The sequence below is a fragment of the Macrobrachium nipponense genome, chromosome 7 (genome assembly GCF_015104395.2).
Source record: "Macrobrachium nipponense isolate FS-2020 chromosome 7, ASM1510439v2, whole genome shotgun sequence".
Classification (NCBI taxonomy): Eukaryota; Metazoa; Arthropoda; class Malacostraca; order Decapoda; family Palaemonidae; genus Macrobrachium; species Macrobrachium nipponense.
The window spans coordinates 28,146,995-28,167,005 of record NC_061109.1 but is presented as its reverse complement, the minus strand read 5'-3'; the positions used below and the strand labels follow the sequence as shown (position 1 = coordinate 28,167,005).

Below are 20,011 nucleotides of genomic sequence, written 5' to 3'. Positions count from 1 at the left end.
TCTTTTCGTTTTTGAAGGATCACTGCCTCATTATCATTAAAGCAATAATCAAACGTACCTATTCAACTTCAGATTGTTCTCAAATGAGCGTTAATACGTTGGCTTTGTTTATTATATACTATCTTATTTTTATTGTAAGGTAGTTCTTAGCGTTTCCATTACAACCTTTCACCACACTTCACATAGAGAGGATTATTTATTTTGAAGTCTATTTTCTCTTCTTTCCCAATTCAAAATTTCTATCATTTTGGACCCTGACTGATCTCGTAAGAATGACCTCGCTCGGATTTCTAAGGTCACAAACTTTTAATTTGTAATAACGTGAACAACTTTACTATATACCCGATGAATAGCCTTATAATTTACAAATGAAGGAACTTATGCTCTGAAAGAAACGGGTTAATTTGTGAAAATTATTGATAAAAAAACATAGTTTTCAACTTCGAAAAGTCAAATATCATGGGATTCGGATACAATGGTAGCAGTAATTCTCACCACATTATTTTTTTAGTGAGTCCAGTCCGTCGGCGCTCAGTTTTAAGATTTTCTTCATGGTTTTAGAACTATTGTTCCATCTAATTATCTATATTAACACATAAAATGTCGTTTAAATACTGAAAAAGATCAACTTTGAGAGCTACATCTATCTATCAATATTAATACGTCCACCAAGGTAATTCAGTTTCAACAATGGCCACTTCAACAAAAAATACTTTCTTTTCTACTTATTGACTTGGCATAAAATTTTCCCTATTAATTAGGACAATGATTTTCTAATCATTTGTTCATCAAATTACATTTTGTATGCATATCTTCGATACACAATACACAACATACAACGACGTGATCTAGCGAGTGACATTCAAGCAAACAGCAGCGAGCTGCTGGTTTCATTTCGTGGGAGTTTAAAATATGCGTAAGGATTCTGCAGTCTTAGACTCAATTAGAGGGCAATGTGCCAACATCTTGTCCTCCGCTATTTGCTTTATGGTACACTTTCATTTAGATGTCGAAAATCGCATTCCTGTGAAGGTTTTCAACATTCGGTGTATGATGCTCCTTGTGGAGCTTTCTTGGTCAGTGAAGAAAAATTGACCGAGCCCCATTATGTTCTGCATTGGTTTCTTTCTCAAGGTTTCTACATTCCTAACATCCCGATCAGAGTGCTTGCCTCTCTGGCAAGTTTATCCGCATAGACCAAGGCCTCACTAATCCAAGTACAAGTTCTTGTGCTCAGGTACCAGGGCTAAAGGTTTAAATAACTTTAATTCTGTCTCCCACCTAGCAAAACCTTGCACTTTTTCAACACAGGAAATATATTTCGAATTATCTCTCTGCATTTTCGAAAAATACCATACATACGCCTCAATGGCAATTCTACGCAAGCAAATTGGTTAATTGCTTTAAAATGCATTACATTATTTTTGTAGAACTGCTTCCTACACTATCTATTGGTATAAAAATTTTGAGGTATTAAGGGGAAAATCCTTCCATAGTCAGTTATAAGTCCAGGTTACCATAAACTAGTTTCAGAAATTCTCTGTTGAAAATGATAAATGAATAAAAGGTAACGGGCCATTTTTCCCCTCTACGCCGAGGGATTGGTGCATAATGGCCATTACCAGATTAACGCAATGTCATGTATGTCCTGCAAATACGAGACTCTGGCTGGTGGCCATTTTGTAAGAAAAGATTCCGAAATATGGGTAAAGAGAATAAGATCCTTCTTCAATTAATGTTTTGAAATCAGTGGACGGCAAAACATGTCCATTGCAATGACATGAAAGACTTTACTGACTCAAAGAAGCAAATAACCTTCTTTATATGAGTGTCATCGTAAATGGTATTTAGGGGAAATTCTTCCTTAATGTTGCCAAAGTTTCTTTAAAAAATCTTTTCTTCACTTGAATCCGCTGAAGACATTCAGGTCGAAGTGAAGTCAAACCTAAGAAACAATATTAGATCACTCTTGGTCTATCGTTTCCTCCTCATTGTTTATAGTAAGGAAAATGGAAATTTCTATTTTCCAGAAATCTTAAGGAGTCATCGTCCTTAACTGTTATGCGTCTGTAAGATTTCATATCCTACGACTTGAGTAGGAAGTGGTTGTAGGATGAGGTGACATTCTCTCTCTCTCTCTCTCTCTCTCTCTCTCTCTCTCGGTCTCTCCTCTCTGCGCACTCCTCTCATCTCTCTCTCTCTCTCTCTCTCTCTCTCCTCTAGAGTTCCCTCCGTCAGCTTCCGCAGTTCAGCCATTTCTGTTACAAGCACAGTGGACCATTTTCGATAGGCAGTGCGCATGCGCATTAGTGCTCTCTTCTATTCTCGATCCCTCTCAGAGGAAAGGCTGCAACAAGGATCGAACGTTCGATTTCTGTGAGAAGTTTCTCCTCCTCCTCCTGTTCTCTCTCTCTCTCTCTCTCTCTCTCTCTCTCTCTCTCTCGCACACACACACACACACACACACACAGACAAGCTCACATTGTTGAACACATAAATTTCAATTTTCAATACAGTGCTGCAGGATTATAACATAATGGAGGCTCAACGAGTTTAATCAGTTCAACTTAGGATTTTCCTGCTATGCCAGAGTTTTGGTAAAAAACAAACTTAAGCTAATATTCTCTTGATGTTTAATTGAAAATCCCCTGAGAATGACGGGAACGTGAAACGTGTTTAACACTTCCTATTTTTGTATTGGGTATTTATCTCAGGTGCACATAAAAATCAATACTGGTAAGAAGTCACATCAGTAAAATCAGAGTTAACACAGCAATCATACAGATACATATCTTCACTTTAAACTTACTTTTATGTGGACTAGAAATTAGGATATGATACTAAATTACATGAAAGGCGCTCTTGGTCTATAAGCACTATTATACTTGGACAGTAATGACCAAAATGGGTTGTTTGGAAACTTTAAAAAAAAAACCCAAACTTGAGAATATTTCCTGGTGATAACCTTCAAAATCATAATAATGAGAAGAAAGCAAAATGAGGATGAAAATGAACGACTATCTTTTGTACCTAAGGCTGAATGGGGAAATCGACAGCATAGAAGAGGCGGAAGATAAATGAATGATGAAATTCAGTCATTCAACTCAGTGGTCAAGGCAGCGAAGAGAGGGAGTTGGAGGGTTTGACAGCAAGATTAGGAGAGCCAGGAAATGAGATGAAATACACCTCAAGGTTCTTCAAGCGGAAATCGGAGAAAATCCCAAAGTGGCACTGGGAAGTGGCAGTTAAGAAACGTTACATCAAAAAAGAAGAAAGGAAGCAGGAATGGAGGTAAAGTAATAGAGCGCAGAAATTGGGGCCGAACGGACGCAGCAAACACTTCAATAATGCCTACAGGGGAAAGAAGGGAGATGAGAATGAATGGCAGGAGGAGGTCAATCGAGTGAGGCTTCAACAAGCACACTGGTCTCCTCCATTCTAACCTCGTCCATCTGATTACTCCTTAACATCATTTTCGCTCAACTCGTCAACGATACAATATAAGATGTAACTATCAAAGAAAAATGATATCGTAACTTTTCTGGTAAAAATTTACAATAATGTGAAAGACAATGTAGGAAAGGTTACAATGGAGTAAGAGAAAAACGCAAGAAGATATTTCACTTAAATGCAGAGGAAAAAGTAAAAGAAAAATTCTCGAAAGAAGATCTGATTCTGCAGAGGTTTGACTCATGACACAGTAAAACGGCTAGAAATTAGAACAACTTTGGGGTGACACCATTATTATAGCTGCCACTGCCTCAAATTGCTTGCTTCTCAAGACAAATAGCTACTACAGACACAGACACAGACACACACACACAGAGAGAGAGAGAGAGAGAGAGAGAGCGTCTCTTCTTGTTTTTATGTAACAGGTAAACAAACAGACAGTCACAGGAATTGTAATGCTAGTAAAGCCCTTTACTCATACAGCTTTAAATGGCACCAACCTAATGCAGAAACACTCTCGGTCAACAAATTCTTCACCTAGATCTGAAGGCAGCTCAGAGGAATGAGAGAGAGAGAGAGAGAGAGAGAGAGAGAGCTAGTGTGTCTAAGATCCTAAACTATGTAGAATTAATGTTTGAGTAGTGTTTATTTCTCGTTTTATTAAAGAATCTTTCAAAATTAAAATAAAAAATCTAGAATCCTATTGGATCCGAGACACTATACTAAAATATGAAATGAAATATGAAAAGTTATATTCTTTGAGCCTTGATAGTTATCAGTAGAGAAACAAGGAAGTCCCCACAGACATGACTATCGTTTCTGGCCGTTATAATTCAAGAGAGATCTGAAGAGGATGACGAACTGGGATGCGAAAGAGCAGATTACCTGAATTTGTTGATGGCGACATCTCCGAGCTCGTAGAACTTGATCTCCTCGGCGAAGACGTCGAGAGGCACATTGACGGGTCTTCTAAGCCTTCCACCGCTTTGATAGTAGTATAGGATGGCGTCGAAACTTGGCCGGTTGCGGTCGAAGAAATATTCATTTCGAAGGGGGTCGAAGTATCGGATCCTTCGCGCCGGATCTCCTAATAGGGTATCCGGGAATTGGTTTAGGGTTCGTAGTTGAGTTTCGAACCGGAGGCCGCTCACCTGTGTGCAAACAAATCTAATTTAATACATCGATAATGGACGAGTAAGCAAGAGAGATAAAGAACACATGCTTTTATGATTTAAACCAAGTTTGAGTACTCTTTAACAAGCACACATCACTGAAGCAGTTTTGACTAGTTCACCCAAAAATATAAAACCTTTGCATCCCAAGAATAGTGTTATTGTTATTATTATTATTATTATTATTATTATTATTATTATTATTATTATTATTATTATTTTCTATAATACACATACACTCTAACAGGATCCACAAAAGGATCTTTTACCTGACTTACTTAGAAAAGAAGAGAGAGAGAGAGAGAGAGAGAGAGAGAGAGAGAGAGAGAGAGAGAAATTCAAAATCTGTTGGGATTACTGTATACAATAGAGTACTTGTAGATAATCAAAACGTCAGCTAAGTATAAATAATTGCTGTAAATACATATTAGCAAAAAATATGGAATCCGAGTGCACACTCAAATAAAGAAATTCAAAATCCAAGAATACAGAAAACAGTGGTACAAAGGATACGGAATGCCCAAGGTTCCTGAAAGCCGATTAATGAATGACACGGAGTCTAGCGTGACCCAACTGCTACAGCAAGTAGTACCTACACAGAAACATCCTCCATCGGCACAACGCCCAATCGAGAGGAACATGATTGTTATAGTGTTCGTCGCTACCCTGTCGATTGGCTAATAAACTTTTCGGGACGCCCCCCCCCCCCCCTTCCGCACTTAGAAAAATATTACCCCGTATCTACATTTAATTCGATATTCAAAGAAAATTATTATACAAATCAGACTGCAATAACAATATATGAGCATATAATAATTCTGTAAAAAAAAAAAAAGGATAAATAAAAAAGATATTAACTACCATTAGAACCAATATGCTCTTTTGAAGAATGAGGTTTCTCCGTATTACTCTGGTTGGTGACGTTACCCACGGCCACACCACCAACAAAGCTTCATCACAACGTGATGGAGAATTTTAAAACCGTGTTTATGTCGCATCCTGCGAGAGTGGTGACATATTACTCCCATGTCTTGATGAAGAATTTGATACCCCGAAATTACAGGACTTGAACTCATCGACCCTGAGACTTTTAAGAACACACATAGGGATGTCTTCCTGATTTGTTCTCTACTATCATATTTTCTGGATGTCTTCCAGATTAGCTATCGCTCTGGCGCAGTGTTTATGGCACACTTTACTGAATTAACAGATGTCTAAACCTTTCAGATATCACCGTATGGCTACAATTCCAGCGCAAATTCATAACACTCAGTGGCCAACAGATTTTAACCTGACAGACATCTACAGTAGTTTCTATTTCTTCAGAGCTGTCCATGGATTACGTTTCAACAGAGGTCAGTGACTAATTGTGCTATTCAAGAGCAGGTATTTTTTCTTTTGCATTAATTTTTCTTCCATAAAGGCGGAATCTCATTTTTTTCCCGTAACTATAAGATCCCAGTTTTCGGATTAATAATTAATCAGTAGTTCAATCTTTCAATTTGCTACGTGTTATTAGAAGTATCTGATTGCGGCGTTCATCGACTGCTGGTGTTAATGGTGCGACAAATGAAACGTAAATAGTTTGCATATTTGTAAGAAGGTGCATCTAATTCTAATATAAATGAGGTAATCTCATATTTCAACTATCATAATGGATACGGAGTACTGGAGAGATATACAAAAATGAAAGATATAAAAGTCTGAAAGCTCCGGTTTTTACGATTAATGAAATTCTAAAATAAAACTACTGCTTCAGGCGGTATGAGTATAGGTAGTTAAAATTGTTCTACAATAAAAATTTATTTATTCTTTTTATAGATCAACAAACTAAATATGAAGGGAAATATATCTTAGAGGCATATAATTGAATAGCCTTAAATTATCACCCACAACATCCACCCCAACCCCTTCACAAATGCAAGACAAACATAAAATAAAAAGCGATAAGAAAAACGAGAAGAGATAAATTTTCTGATAAGTTACTGCGATCCCATTATCTCATTTATCAAGCAATTTCTTGAATTAGGATCAGTTTGAAAGAGGCCAACGAGGCGCTGAGAGAGAGAGAGAGAGAGAGAGAGAGAGAGAGAGAGAGAGAGAGAGAGAGAGATATGTTTCGAGCGTAAGTGTGGCTCGAGTGAGAAATGGAGATCTATGAAGATGGAAAAGAAGCGCAGGAGAAAAGTTGGACAACTTTATTTGGAGAGGGTCAGGGTATGAAGTGTGAAGATGAAGAAAGGACGCGGGGCAAAAAGGGTCCTTGCGATACGATGAACAGGAACAAGGAAAACTTGACTGGAATTTTGCCCCTCACTGAAACGCTCGAGGTCATTTGCCTCTAAAACCAGAGTAGAACTATTCTTCAGATGTGATTTAACAGACAGGCGATGAACAATTGCTAGAGTCCCTTTTATTTCTCGTTTATCTTAGGTCTCTGTACTTATGTGCCTTAGGGTGTATCCATACCGCAGTGAAGCATGTCTATACAAACTTATCACAAACATCACAAATAAGTTGAATACAAGACAATGGTTTACTGGTAGTCCTCACTATTGCTTCATACAATATCAAGTTACCGATATGTGTTTATGACATGTTTACGGTAGTGTGAACCAGCCATTACTGTCTATTCGTGTCTCGGTAAAAACTAGTATTAAAAAGTCAATAAGGAAGGATTATTCATTAAAGGAGGGATGCCGGTACTTATCTTGAAATAGAATTTTGCCTAAATAGATGTCGAAATCTGTATAAAACTGATCTCCAAGTTAAGAATAATACGTATGTAGAGATGTATTTCAAAGAGTTAAAACACAATTCAGGTATACAATGCCACTTAAAACAGAGTTACATGCGCCTGAAGGGAGCTTCACCGAATGGTAAACAGAAACATTTATGTATGAAAGAGTAACAAATAGGATACATAAAAGAGACGTGCGTTCGTGAGAACGAAAAATGCATCAAATTACCTTCAAAAATATGATCGCATCCAATCAAACAAAATATTAATGACGAAAAATGGACCAAACCTATTCATCTAGGAAGAAATAATTGCACAAACTCACAAGAAACACTCATTATTAGAGAGCACAGATTTGTATAACTAGAATATACAAAATATCATTGAAACATAATTTTGTCAAGTGGAAAATGATATCTTTCACATATAGACAGCTCTTCCATGACCTTGTTAACTGGCAATGTATGTGTAATCATTTCATATTCCAAATCTTATTTTGGCTGAATTTAGAAGTCTTCAATTTAATTTTGCGGCCCAAAATATGCTATTACTTGTTACTATGTTCTGTCCATTTTACGGATACCCTTACTCTGCAATACGAAGCGCACGAAGATACGTTCAAGTAACAGTTTTAAATAATATAACCCCACACGTTATTATCAAATTGGAAATAAAACAAGAACAGCATGGTAAAATAGCCACAATGTTCTCTTACCTTCTCGATTTATTCACACTCTTCGGAGGCACTTGTCACTAGAAAGCCTTGAAACCGGAATGAATATCAAACTACTTTTGGGTGACGTTACCCTAAAGAATTCTGGTTCAAGGGAGGATTTCGAGGAGTTAAGGTGCCTGTGGCTATTATAAAAACGTACACGTTAAGCAAAGAGTGATCCACAGATACAATATATATATATATATATAATATATATATTTATATATATATATATGTATATATATATATATATATATATATATATATATATATAGTATATATATATATATATGTATCATATATATGTATATATAACCATATATATATATATATATATATATAGCATATATATATATATATATATAGCGCGCGCGCGGTGTTTTTATTAAAATTTCATATATTACATTGTAGAGTATAAATTTTAATTCTAACAACATAAAATTAGATGCTAATTGTGCAGAACATTGTAGTTTTTCAAGTTACTGGTTTTAGAAATGCAAAGGAGTATGAAGAAAGCTTCGACGCAAAACTTTCTCAGCGATTTCAAGACTCGAAGAAAACCAGGTTTGATAATGACTATTTTTTCTTTCCCCCACCACTGCATAGAACTCCCACCATAAAGTGGAACTTATTAAACTTTCTGCGCCTGTTCGGAAACGATGAACCACAAGTCACAGCTTGTTTTTATTTCTATCTTATTTCTTCGAAGTGACTGTATTTCTTTAAGCTTGCTATTTCCTAAACATATCAAATAAATCGCTGCAATGGTTTTGGCCAAAGTTCGTATACTCAAACTCAACAGGTTGCATCAGTACATATTCTGCAGAAGGCAAATCACATATTCATACGAAAGGTCAAACACAGAATAAAGACATTTGTCAAGATTGACATAAGAATATAACAGTATAAACAAATCGTTTTAGATATCATGACACTTTTGTCACAAGACTTGATTCAACATTCCTTTAGAAGTGCTGCAAACACAGTCTCTCTCTCTCTCTCTCTCTCTCTCTCACACGCACACACACACACACACACAGAATATATATATATATATATACTATATAATATATATATATATATATATATATATTATAAAGAGAGAGAGAGAGAGAGAGAGAGAGAGAAGAGAACGAGAGAGAGAGAGAGGAGAATATTTCAAAGTTGAAATATTGTTCATTATTATTCACAAAAAGATTACCATGACTTAAAAAAGTACATAAACCATATCTATAACATAAATACGTAAAGAAAAGAGGAAAAAGAGAGACCTAGAAAGTGATGGATGGTGTGAAAGTGGATTTGAAAAGGAAAGGATTTAATATCCACAAGAATGAGAATGCTTGCAAGAAAGTGTGCCTCCACTCCTTTCATGACAACACCATACGCTACAATGTCCTAGATTCTTTGCAAAACGTTACTTTGATATGTATGGAGCATACATGTACATTTTTATATGTACATAGTGTTGCCATAAAACACACAAAAACCTTCACAGATATGCATATGAATGTAGCATTTATATTTATATTTATATATGCATATTCACACAGAGATGAGTGGGGGTACGTCTGGAGTGCCGAGTAAGCGTGGAGAGATCCTTGTGCTGACGTTCTGCAAGAGTTCGTATTGCTGGGAGGACATGGCTTCAACCGGATAATATTCATAACTATGTTTGAAAGTGAAAATAGAGGAATATCTTTGTTAGATTATACACTCGTCTCAGAAAGAGAAAAAAAAATTTTTTTTTGATCAAGTTAAGATATGAGAATGACACTATTAATACAATTAGAGGAGCGAGGTGACTCATGTCATTGGAGGAACAAACGTGAGAAAGAATTCTATTTTGCTAGAAAAGAAAGAGCCCGGATGAAAAAAGGATCTTGCAAGGAAATGGAATGGTCAGTGGAAATATTATAATGTGCATTGTATTTACAATGCAATCCTGAGTTGATGGACGAATGAATTTTGTTGTAGTTATGTGCGGGTAATGAATAACTATAAGCGAACGGTGCTGAAGTTAAATAGATTTTTTATTATCTGAGAGGAGGTGACTCCATAGTGTGCAAAAACGCTCTAAGGGGTTGATGATATAGCAAACGAAATTTTCTAATGTGATTGTAGTAGTGAGTATTTCAGAAACTGATTAGTATTCGGAAAGAATGTCTAAATTTTGTGAAGTGTTTCCAAGATGAAGAGGAATTCTTACCCATCTGTATACTAGAAAAAGTGATAGAACCAAAAAGGCCTTATATTACGGAACTATGAGTCCGGACAACGCTCAGATGATTGGTGCAGTGCTTGTACGGTGGGTGACGAGCTGTTGATGGAAATTTGATGTAAGCTCTTAAAGAAAATATGAAGCCGTAACAACTCTTTCAGTTAAGGGTCTGCTATTCATTCAGAAGTTAAAAGACGAAAGTGGCACTAACAACAGACGCGTTTGTCTCAAAGGCTATTTTCTCTTATGGGTGAATGTCAGTTGCAAAATATATAAAAAAAAAACACCGATGAAAATAAAAAAGTGAAGAAATTATACTGCATACAAGTATGTGCCTAATACCTACGACTCAAGCTATCGACATTCTTACCATTTATGAAAAAACCTCTGAGTTCAGGAAATGACGTTCAACTCTCTTCGTTTAGTCACAGTTGAAAAATTAAAAACAAGAGCGTAAAAATACCGTAGCTGCGAATTTCATGGAACAAGCACAGGACTCGCGGCTTCCAGATCAAAGAGTCGTTTTATATGAAAATCAAATTTCTTACTTTAGATTTTAGTATGAAACTTATCATTACTCAATACCAATCTCACACCTAGAAGTTAACCCCCGAGGGACCTTGTGAGCATTAGAATCTTCAAAGACTCTAGTATATAGAAAGAGGTGTATATGATCCGTTATAATACCAATCTGGACCTTTGTTTTCAAAATTTCCGTGGTTTAAGGTGTCCCTTAAACAATACGCAAGAATCTAAGCTGTCTTTGTTTCGGTGACCTTAACACTAAACCTTGGAAAGAGTAGGCGTAAATTTGAGAGCGATCGCGCAAGAAACTAGCGATGGTGAAAGTCAGAGCAATTAATAGCTAAATGAAGGGAAAACTGCCTGCATTTGTGGTGTTGCGCTGATGGAGTCATTTCCTTGCTGATACGGATATGAAAGGTTCGTCTAGGTAACGGGAAAAGTTCCAGACGAATGAATTTTTTTTTTTGTGTGTGATATGAGAGGTGACAGGCGAATGCACAATCATGGAAACACAGCATTACTTACAGCAGGATATCTGGGAAATGTATGGAATGATTTCAACAGAGAATGCTAACAGAAGGATTCAAACGGTTAGAGCAGAGCGAATTTAGAAAAGAAGAGTCAGTGAATTTTAAAGACCTCGATGAAGCTTAGGTTATCTGCATGATTAAAAATAACAGAGGGTTCTTCCTTAAGATTACGTTCCTTTAATACTTTACGAAGGGGAATCTAAAATAACTTTTTAAGAGGACTCTTTTTAAAATGACAATAATTTGACATCCAGCACCTGTGATGAATTTATGTATGGAGATATGTGAGTAGAGGTTAATCACAAGTTTATATAAATCCATTTACTTGAATATTCCAGTTCGATTTTTCAGTAAGAGAACAATTGCGCAATTTCAACTTCTGATTTGTTTCACGGATATGAACAACCCAAGTTCAGAAAAATAGTTACATACGGCAATTTAATCTAAAATGGGGGGGGGGTATGGTTGACTCTTAACTTGACCAGCGCAAGATCAGCAAAGTACATCGGAGGAAAGATGAGGAGTTACGAGAGCCTCTACTAACTGAGCTTCAGTAGTACAAACTCGGCGAATACACGAGTGAAAGACAAAGAATTAAGAAAGAGATTGTAACTTAACTTGACTAAGCACAAGCTCAGCGCATGCATCACAGGAAAGACGACGACCTAAGAAGAGTTCTAATGCAACTGGACCGGTGCAAGCTCACCAAATGCTGCATTTGGAAAACGAGGAATTTTCGAGAGCTTGGATTAACTTGGCTACTGCAACTGTCCCAGTTACTGTTTCATATACATACATACATACACAGCCACGTAGTACTTATATATGTGTGTTTAAAATCTTTGGAACATGTGCTGTATATATTACGCAGATGAAGCGCAGGAAAATAAATTATTGATAGTTATGTATGTATGCATGCATGTATATATACTTTCAATTTTTTCCTGTGGTCCATCTGCATAACATATACATCACGTTTTGCAAAGATTTCAAACACACACAAATATAATATATATATATATATATATATATATATACTATATATATATATATATATATATATATATTATATATATATATATATATATTCATTTATATCTATAAAAATATATACGTTCACTTTCTACAGGGCACATCCTATAACTTGAGAGCCCTGAATCCGATGGAAGAGCGATTATGGCGAAAGTTTCCTTACCCAGAGGGATTCCTTGTATCGGAAAACCGGTAACAAAGCTTCACCACTACGACAAATTATTTTCATGAGTGTGGTAAATACACACATATATTTGTGTGTACATATATATATATATATACACACACACACAATCTACTGGCCCCTTTTACTAACTACATATGCCTTTAAATAATCACACAACGGCCTCCTCAGTTCGCAACATCCTCGTAATTTTTATTATGTATGCTTATCACTACGAGTCTATATCTGCTTTGTGAAACAAACGAAGAAATTTCATCTTCTGTGGCAGGATTCTAACCAAACTCTTTGAGAAATTTAGTCAGTTAACAGAAGGGCTGGTAAGGCAAAACAGTGTGGGTTTCGGTAATCAAAGAGAGTGTGTGGATCAAGTTTGTGCTGATAAAAGAAGCAGTTTGGAGGTGTTGGTGATGTATCATACGGACGTTATGTTACTGAGAGTGATTAAGAGCTTTTTTTTATGATGGAAGCGTAATATGTGTGTTGGAATGTGTAAAGTGGGTTTAGGACAAGGATGTGTTACGTTTTCATGAGTGTTTGACATCTTTATGGAAGGAGTGATTCGAAAATTTGGAGATTGGAAATAAGGCGTTAGTATAAATTGCTAGAATTTAAAAATGAATTGTGAAATAAGTCAAATACGTGTGAAATGGTTAATATTTGTGAACGACACATTACTGATTAACGATAGTGTAGATTAGCTGCACAAACTTACAGGAGGAAACTGCGCGTCAATGAGAGCAAGCGTAAGGTTATGGAGCAATGGGTGGTGGAAGAATGAAAGCAACTGATCTGCGCAGGTATTTAGGAGTAAATAGAACACTTGGTGGAAGGATGAGAGAAAAAGTCAGATATAATATAACAGGAGACGCAAGGAAGGTAGGTAGACTTCGAGTGTCTATGGAGACTAATTCATAAATGTATAAATGGGATTGTTGAGCATATTGTCTTCAAAGGAAGTGGAGAATGGATGCATACTATACGTGGCGTAAGAAGAATTTAAAATGTGAAAAATGTAGAGGTAAGTAGGAGGGGTAAAAAGATTAGCGTTTAGGGGTCAGGGTGGATTCATGTTTTGAGATGCTGTGGTCCTGTGGAAGGACTGGAGATGGGCAAGTCAACGAAAAGAGAGATGTGTTAAGAGAGTAAAAATAGGAGGGAGAAGGTAAGAATAGATCACGTTGGGCGTACTAGAAAGAGAGGGCCTTAATAACCTACAACCACGAGAATGCCTACATTGTGATCTATGAAGTGATTACCGTTGAGGAAGTTTTCTTCAATGTGGAACCACCCAAAATAAGTTTATCATAGAATTGCCACTTCTTACGAGAATGCCCTAATGTTTTATATATATGGCCATGTGATGAGAAAGGATGAGACATGCTGGGAGGAGAGTGACGCAGATAGATGGAGGTGTCTGGAGAGAGAGAGAGAGAGAGAGAGAAGAGAGAGAGAGAGAGAGAGAGAGAGAGAAGCGAAGGAGGACGGATAGAGTTAAAGAAGATCTGAGAGACAAACAATTGTTAGAAGACGATGTGTTTGACCGAGCCAGGAGTAGGAAAGCTGTTAGCAACATCGACCCCACATAGAAGTGGGAAAAGATGCAGAAAAAGACGAAGATATATATGTATATATATATATATATATACTATATATATATTATATATATATATATTTATATATATATATATATATATATATATATATATATATATATTAATATATATATATATATATATATATATATATATATATACACACACATACAGACATACCAAACAAACACCCATATTACGGAGTAACTTCTTTCCTACATGTAAGGCATTGTTCGCATAGAGAGAGAGAGAGAGAGAGAGAGAGAGAGAGAGAGAGAGAGAGAGAGAGGCGATTGTGCTTTGATACAAGAACTGGGTCGAGAGAGATTCTTAACTATTACAAGAAAATCATATATTAATGGTATTGTTCTCAATGTGAAACTTAAAAAGAAGAGACGTTTCTTTTCAAGAGCAAAACTTCGGTATGTAAAATATTGAAAACCTAAAAACCTATAATTCATTTTCACTGTTTCATTAATTGCATCCAGAGCGACACGAATAACGGGTGAACCTTCCTTTCTTCCTGCATGTATTCTACAATTCAAAGTATCAGGAACGTATCACTGATATGGATACAAAATACTTTACAAATATATTGAATATAAGTGGAACATATACACATTGCAGGACTCTTCCCCTTCTGGGGAACTCTTAGCATTTCTTCTTTTGTTCCCGGAAGGCACTGGTATTCAATCACAACTGGGTCGACTGTGGGTATCCGATCGGAATTTGAATCACAGACCTTGCTCATGCGTTAGCGCACGCGGGTGTGTTTTTGTGCGTGTTCAAGTGTACACATAGTAGGTATATAAGGGTCACAATATAACTCATACCCGTCTGTAGCCCCGCTGTAGTTGTGTAGGTACGATCATTCTCAGCGGCAAAGTAGCTTCAAGGAGTAGTACTTCAGTCACTGATCCGTCGATCTCAAAGGGAGAGTTCTTTCACCTGTTAGGCGGCCTTGTAACAAACGCTTACAGAAGATCTGTTCTTAAGTTTCTGCTTGTAATTCCGCCGCTCTGTAGCTCACAAGACAAACGGCTTTATCTCCCTGCGGCTCAAAAGCCGTCAAATGCCCTGCCAAACCACTATACTTGGACAATGTGTGATTTGGGTTGTTTTAGCGCTTGTTTGGCAGATAAAGATATATAAAGACTATAGAGTATATAGATATATAATTGAGGAGAATGATAGACACACGATTATAATATTATTATAATACATACGGACTAGTTATATATATGTATCTATATATATATACATATATTATATATATATATATATATATATATATATATATATTATATATATATATATATATATATTATATATATATATATCTTCCATTATCTTTTACACAGCCTAAGTTGACGTCCTCCTCCTAAAAACTGAGAATGTCACTCCGTCCTTAGCTCAGATAGAGTTAGGTATTAATACGTTTTAACATCATAATATATATATATATATATAATATATATATATATATATATATATATATATATATATATATTTTTAAATTTTTTCAGTGTCAGGTTTTCAATGTTTTACAATTTTCTTAACTTGTTTAAGTTCGTTTTAAATGTAAGTTCATGTTATTAGACTTTGTGAATTTTTTTAAACCGAGTCCATTTTTTAATTCTTATTCTTTGTAATCTTACAGCCCTGAAGATGAGACATATGGTCTTGGAAATTTGGCCAATAAATGAATGATGCTACGATGGCAGTTTTCATATTTTATTCCTGCTGAATCTGCGCGTTCTAGATGCCCCAATCTTCCAGTATATATATATATATATATATATATATATATATATATATATATATATTATATATAATATATATGCACAGGCAGGTACATTCATACATATGTCTATGTGTCAGTGTGCGCGCACTTCAGTGCATAGTGAACGAGAGGTCGATTTGGAAGTTCTTAATGTGAGAGCCGTGTCTGAAAGGACTGAATGATCGATCCATTAATGTTTAAGATAATTAATAATGTTTAAGATAATTAATAACTCCGAGGTTCAAAGAAGCATATTACCTAAGAAAATTGTATTCATTCATTACTATGTAATGATGACGTCACGCCATAGGGTCACTTCAAGACAACCATAATCGTTGAGAAATGACGATTTCTCACTATAATGATTTGTAGGACGCTATAATAGAGATTGCTCGGATGTCTGAAAATGGGATTTCGCGGATGCAGATATAAAGTTTTTTTTTTTTTGTTTGTTTTTTTTTTTTTTTTAAATCTGCGGATGCGGATGTGGATATCAATCTTTAAAATTTGTGGATGCGGATATTTGATGATCACACCCTCACGGATGGAGATGTGGATGCGGATACTTTGTAAATCTAAATAATTTAGATATATTTAATTGTTCCACACAATTTTCAGCCACATAAGTCAAAATTACGTGTTACCACATAATATTTGATGTACTAATTGACAGTAGAAGCATAAGTGATAAGCTGCGTGTGTACGTGTACACTTTCATATGAACGTACCAACAGTAACAGAGATACACGAACGTTTTAGTTGTCTTGGCACAAGTTTATTTCATGCCCTTTGCCTCTTAGGGGTAAGAAGACTCAAAGGCATTGTTCGCATAGAGAGAGAGAGAGAGAGAGAGAGAGAGAGAGAGAGAGAGTTTTGCTAAAAAAAATTACTGAATGAAAATATCTATCCGTACCCCTGAAGGGAACAGAGTTGTGAATGACCAGCTGCACCATCACTCTGCAGTCTTATACTGATTTTCTTTTTACTTTATGAACATGGCTGGGGAAAGAGCATGAACACATTTTCTCAACAAATTCGGTATATTTGCCATCTACAACTACTGGTAACAAAGCAAAGTATTAAACAAATTCTTTTTTCCAACCATTATGAATTCAGTAAGGGGGGGACATATGTCGAAGGAATTTCAGATGACGAAAAATTAATTCACATTTCAGAGAACGCGAAGAATCCCGGTTCGATAAGAACAGAGAATGCTTCATAAAAAAATTGAAATAATAAAAAAAAATAACGGATATTCATAAATTCATTGCACGGTCAAGGAACAATCCTTAAATTATTCAAAGGCCGAACTAAATATTTTTATGTATGGATGTTCATAATGAAGGAAATCCTCTTAACTCTGATAATAATGTTTTGTCTTTTAGCGAAGTTTTATTTACGAAGAACCTCAATAACTGTAATAACACGTTTAGTTATTATGAATCACCATACTAATTGAATTATCATTCTGTCTCTAGCAGTATTCAAGAAATGAAATATGACAAAGCGAACAATAACGGCGATGAAAACAAGAAAAGCTAAACAAATTAAACAAAATGATAAATAATGAGACTAGTCTCGCAAATAAGACATGACGGGAGGGGTACACTACATTGGAGATATCTAATTCATTACTTAGGAGAGTCCTTCCCCAACCTACGTTCCTTATCTGGTTTTATCGAGAGAGAGAGAGAGAGAGAGAGAGAGAGAGAGAGAGAGAGAGAGAGAGAGAGAGAGAGAGAGAGAGTCTTCTTCCCATGTCCCGTACCTACCGTTTCAGCAGGTGGCAACAATTCCTTCTACTGTTAGTGGCAGGCCAGCAGCGAATAACCAGAAACTAGTCTAAAATTTTCATGCTGGTGAGAGAGAGAGAGAGAGAGAGAGAGAGAGAGAGAGAGATGTTTGATGCCACCGGACATTTAGTACGGGCAATAAACCTCTTGGCCAAGTCAATGGCAAAATCCAGGTGAGAGGAGGCAGGCCGATGTTGTTTTGAAGAGGCGGGAGGTGGAAGGGAGGACACACACACACGGGCGCGCACACACACTCACTCACTCACAAACATACACACACACACACACACACACTCCTGTGTTGGGGGCAAAACCGAACAAATGAGGAGAGAAAACGGAGGCAGCTCGCTAGCAGGCAGGAGTGATGAGAAGGGCGACTCCCTAATGTTATCAAGTGAGTGGTTCACCCTTACGACTCTTAGATCAATAGGGCGGTCGCACCGTATCTTAGGGGACTGGCAAACCCACCGACTGCCACGGACGGCCCTTACATGCTTACATGTTGGTTCGACCTTAATTATTAACTGGGTTTCATTCACATTGTTTCCTGCTTAAGCACACCATTTAGCGGCCACCAACACTTCCAATGAGGATACGAATTATTCCTTCACAACTGGAACTCAGAAGTGTTTTCGCTATAGGAGCAGGATACTCTGAATCTCTCCACTTGGTTACTCTTACAACAATATTTCGCGAATCATGCAGGCAATCTATATGCACAAATGCCCCTCACACACATGTGATATAAATAGATATATATATATATATATATATATATATATATATATATATATATATATATATATATATATATATATATGAACACCTGTCTGTGTATGCAAATGCTTATTAAACAGTTATTATCGTTCGTTCTCGTCCTATCATAAAGGGGAAAGTAAGCATCACAGAAGTCGAGAAGGAAAAACTGCGACCTGTCAAATCACTTTTATGACTCAGAGATTCCCACTTAAAGCTCAAGCCAAAAGCTTCTAAAATAACAGGGTCAATAAAACCTGCATGGAAGGACATTCCAGTCGAGGGGGGAAAGAGATATCTCACACGAGGGTTAAAACGGAGATGCCCTTCAAATGTCTGACCTGATTGACCTTGAAACGAAGATGCCCTCGAAATAAATGTAACCTGTCGATCTTGAGATATATCTGCCATTAAAATGTTTGGTGCAACTAAAAATAGGGTGCCACATGTTCTGTATGACTGAACAAATAAAAATATCTGAAGAAGTTCAAAGGTTTAATTGGTTTCTCTGCGTCAAAAATTCAAAGGGGTAATTCTGTCTTCTTTTTTTTTAAGACGACAGCATCAATCACATCTTATTGTGTCCGTAAAAAAAAAAAATCGTGTTTGATATATTTTTTTTCTGGTTCGCTTCAAGTCATCTCGTAATAGTGCATTAGACGGAATTTAAATTTGTTAAGAAATATTTCGCGATTATTTTCTGTTACATGAAATGACTCCTCATCACTTCTAATTATAGCATTATCAAAGCCATTAGTCTTCAAGAGGAAAGCATTAGCCATTAGAAATTGCTGCAATTAATTGCACCATTTCAAACTATGTTCGACGACCAGATTACTTTAACCATAATTTCTGACGAAAAAAAGAAGAAAAAAGAAAAGAAAACGTGTCATTGGAATATTGATTTCATCACTGGAAAAAAGTTGTGCAAATAAAAATGAGAGCAGAAACATAGATCTCGTCTTAAAGGAAAAAAAATCTTTGTTTCAATCACAATAATTCGGCATACAGCCAGAAAAAGGGCCACAGAGAGAGAGAGCTCTATGAATCAGTAATAGATAATGGAACCGAGAGACCGCAAACTAAATAAAATGTTATAAAAGTTACAATCAACCAAACTGACATTTCCCACTCCAACATAATGTCAGTAGGTTACGTACAACACACCTTTCAAGGATAGGAAAAAATATGGTAAAGGAAATATTTGGATATTCTTGGATCACGGGGAAATATGTGTTTGCAAGGCTACACATCTCGCACAGACCATTATTTGCGAAATAAAGAGCGACAGACGCAAAACAAAGTAAGAATTATGAATCTATCAACAGAACTATTTTCAGAAGAGGAATTTAGGTTAACTCTCGCAGTACTATTTGGTGCACTTCACACTGATACGTGCGCGCACACATAACATATATGAATATAAATAAATATATACTTATACATACATACATACATACTAGATAATATATATATATATATATATATATATATATACATATACATACATACATACAC

General features: G+C 36.1%; 1 protein-coding gene across 14 annotated transcripts in view; it reads right to left on the bottom strand.

Moving 5' to 3' along the window:
• Window positions 1-20,011, bottom strand: part of LOC135217790 (potassium voltage-gated channel protein Shaker-like) — a 693,892-nt gene that overhangs the window by 70,011 nt on the left and 603,870 nt on the right. For all 14 annotated transcript variants that reach the window (XR_010315194.1, XR_010315196.1, XR_010315195.1 and 11 more), the window contains one exon: window positions 4,336-4,601. Coding sequence is in view for 11 of the 14 variants with exons in the window: in XM_064253828.1 (XP_064109898.1) it covers window positions 4,336-4,601 (266 nt within the window). In the remaining 3 variants the exon portion in view is untranslated. The remainder of the gene's footprint in view (window positions 1-4,335; window positions 4,602-20,011) is intronic.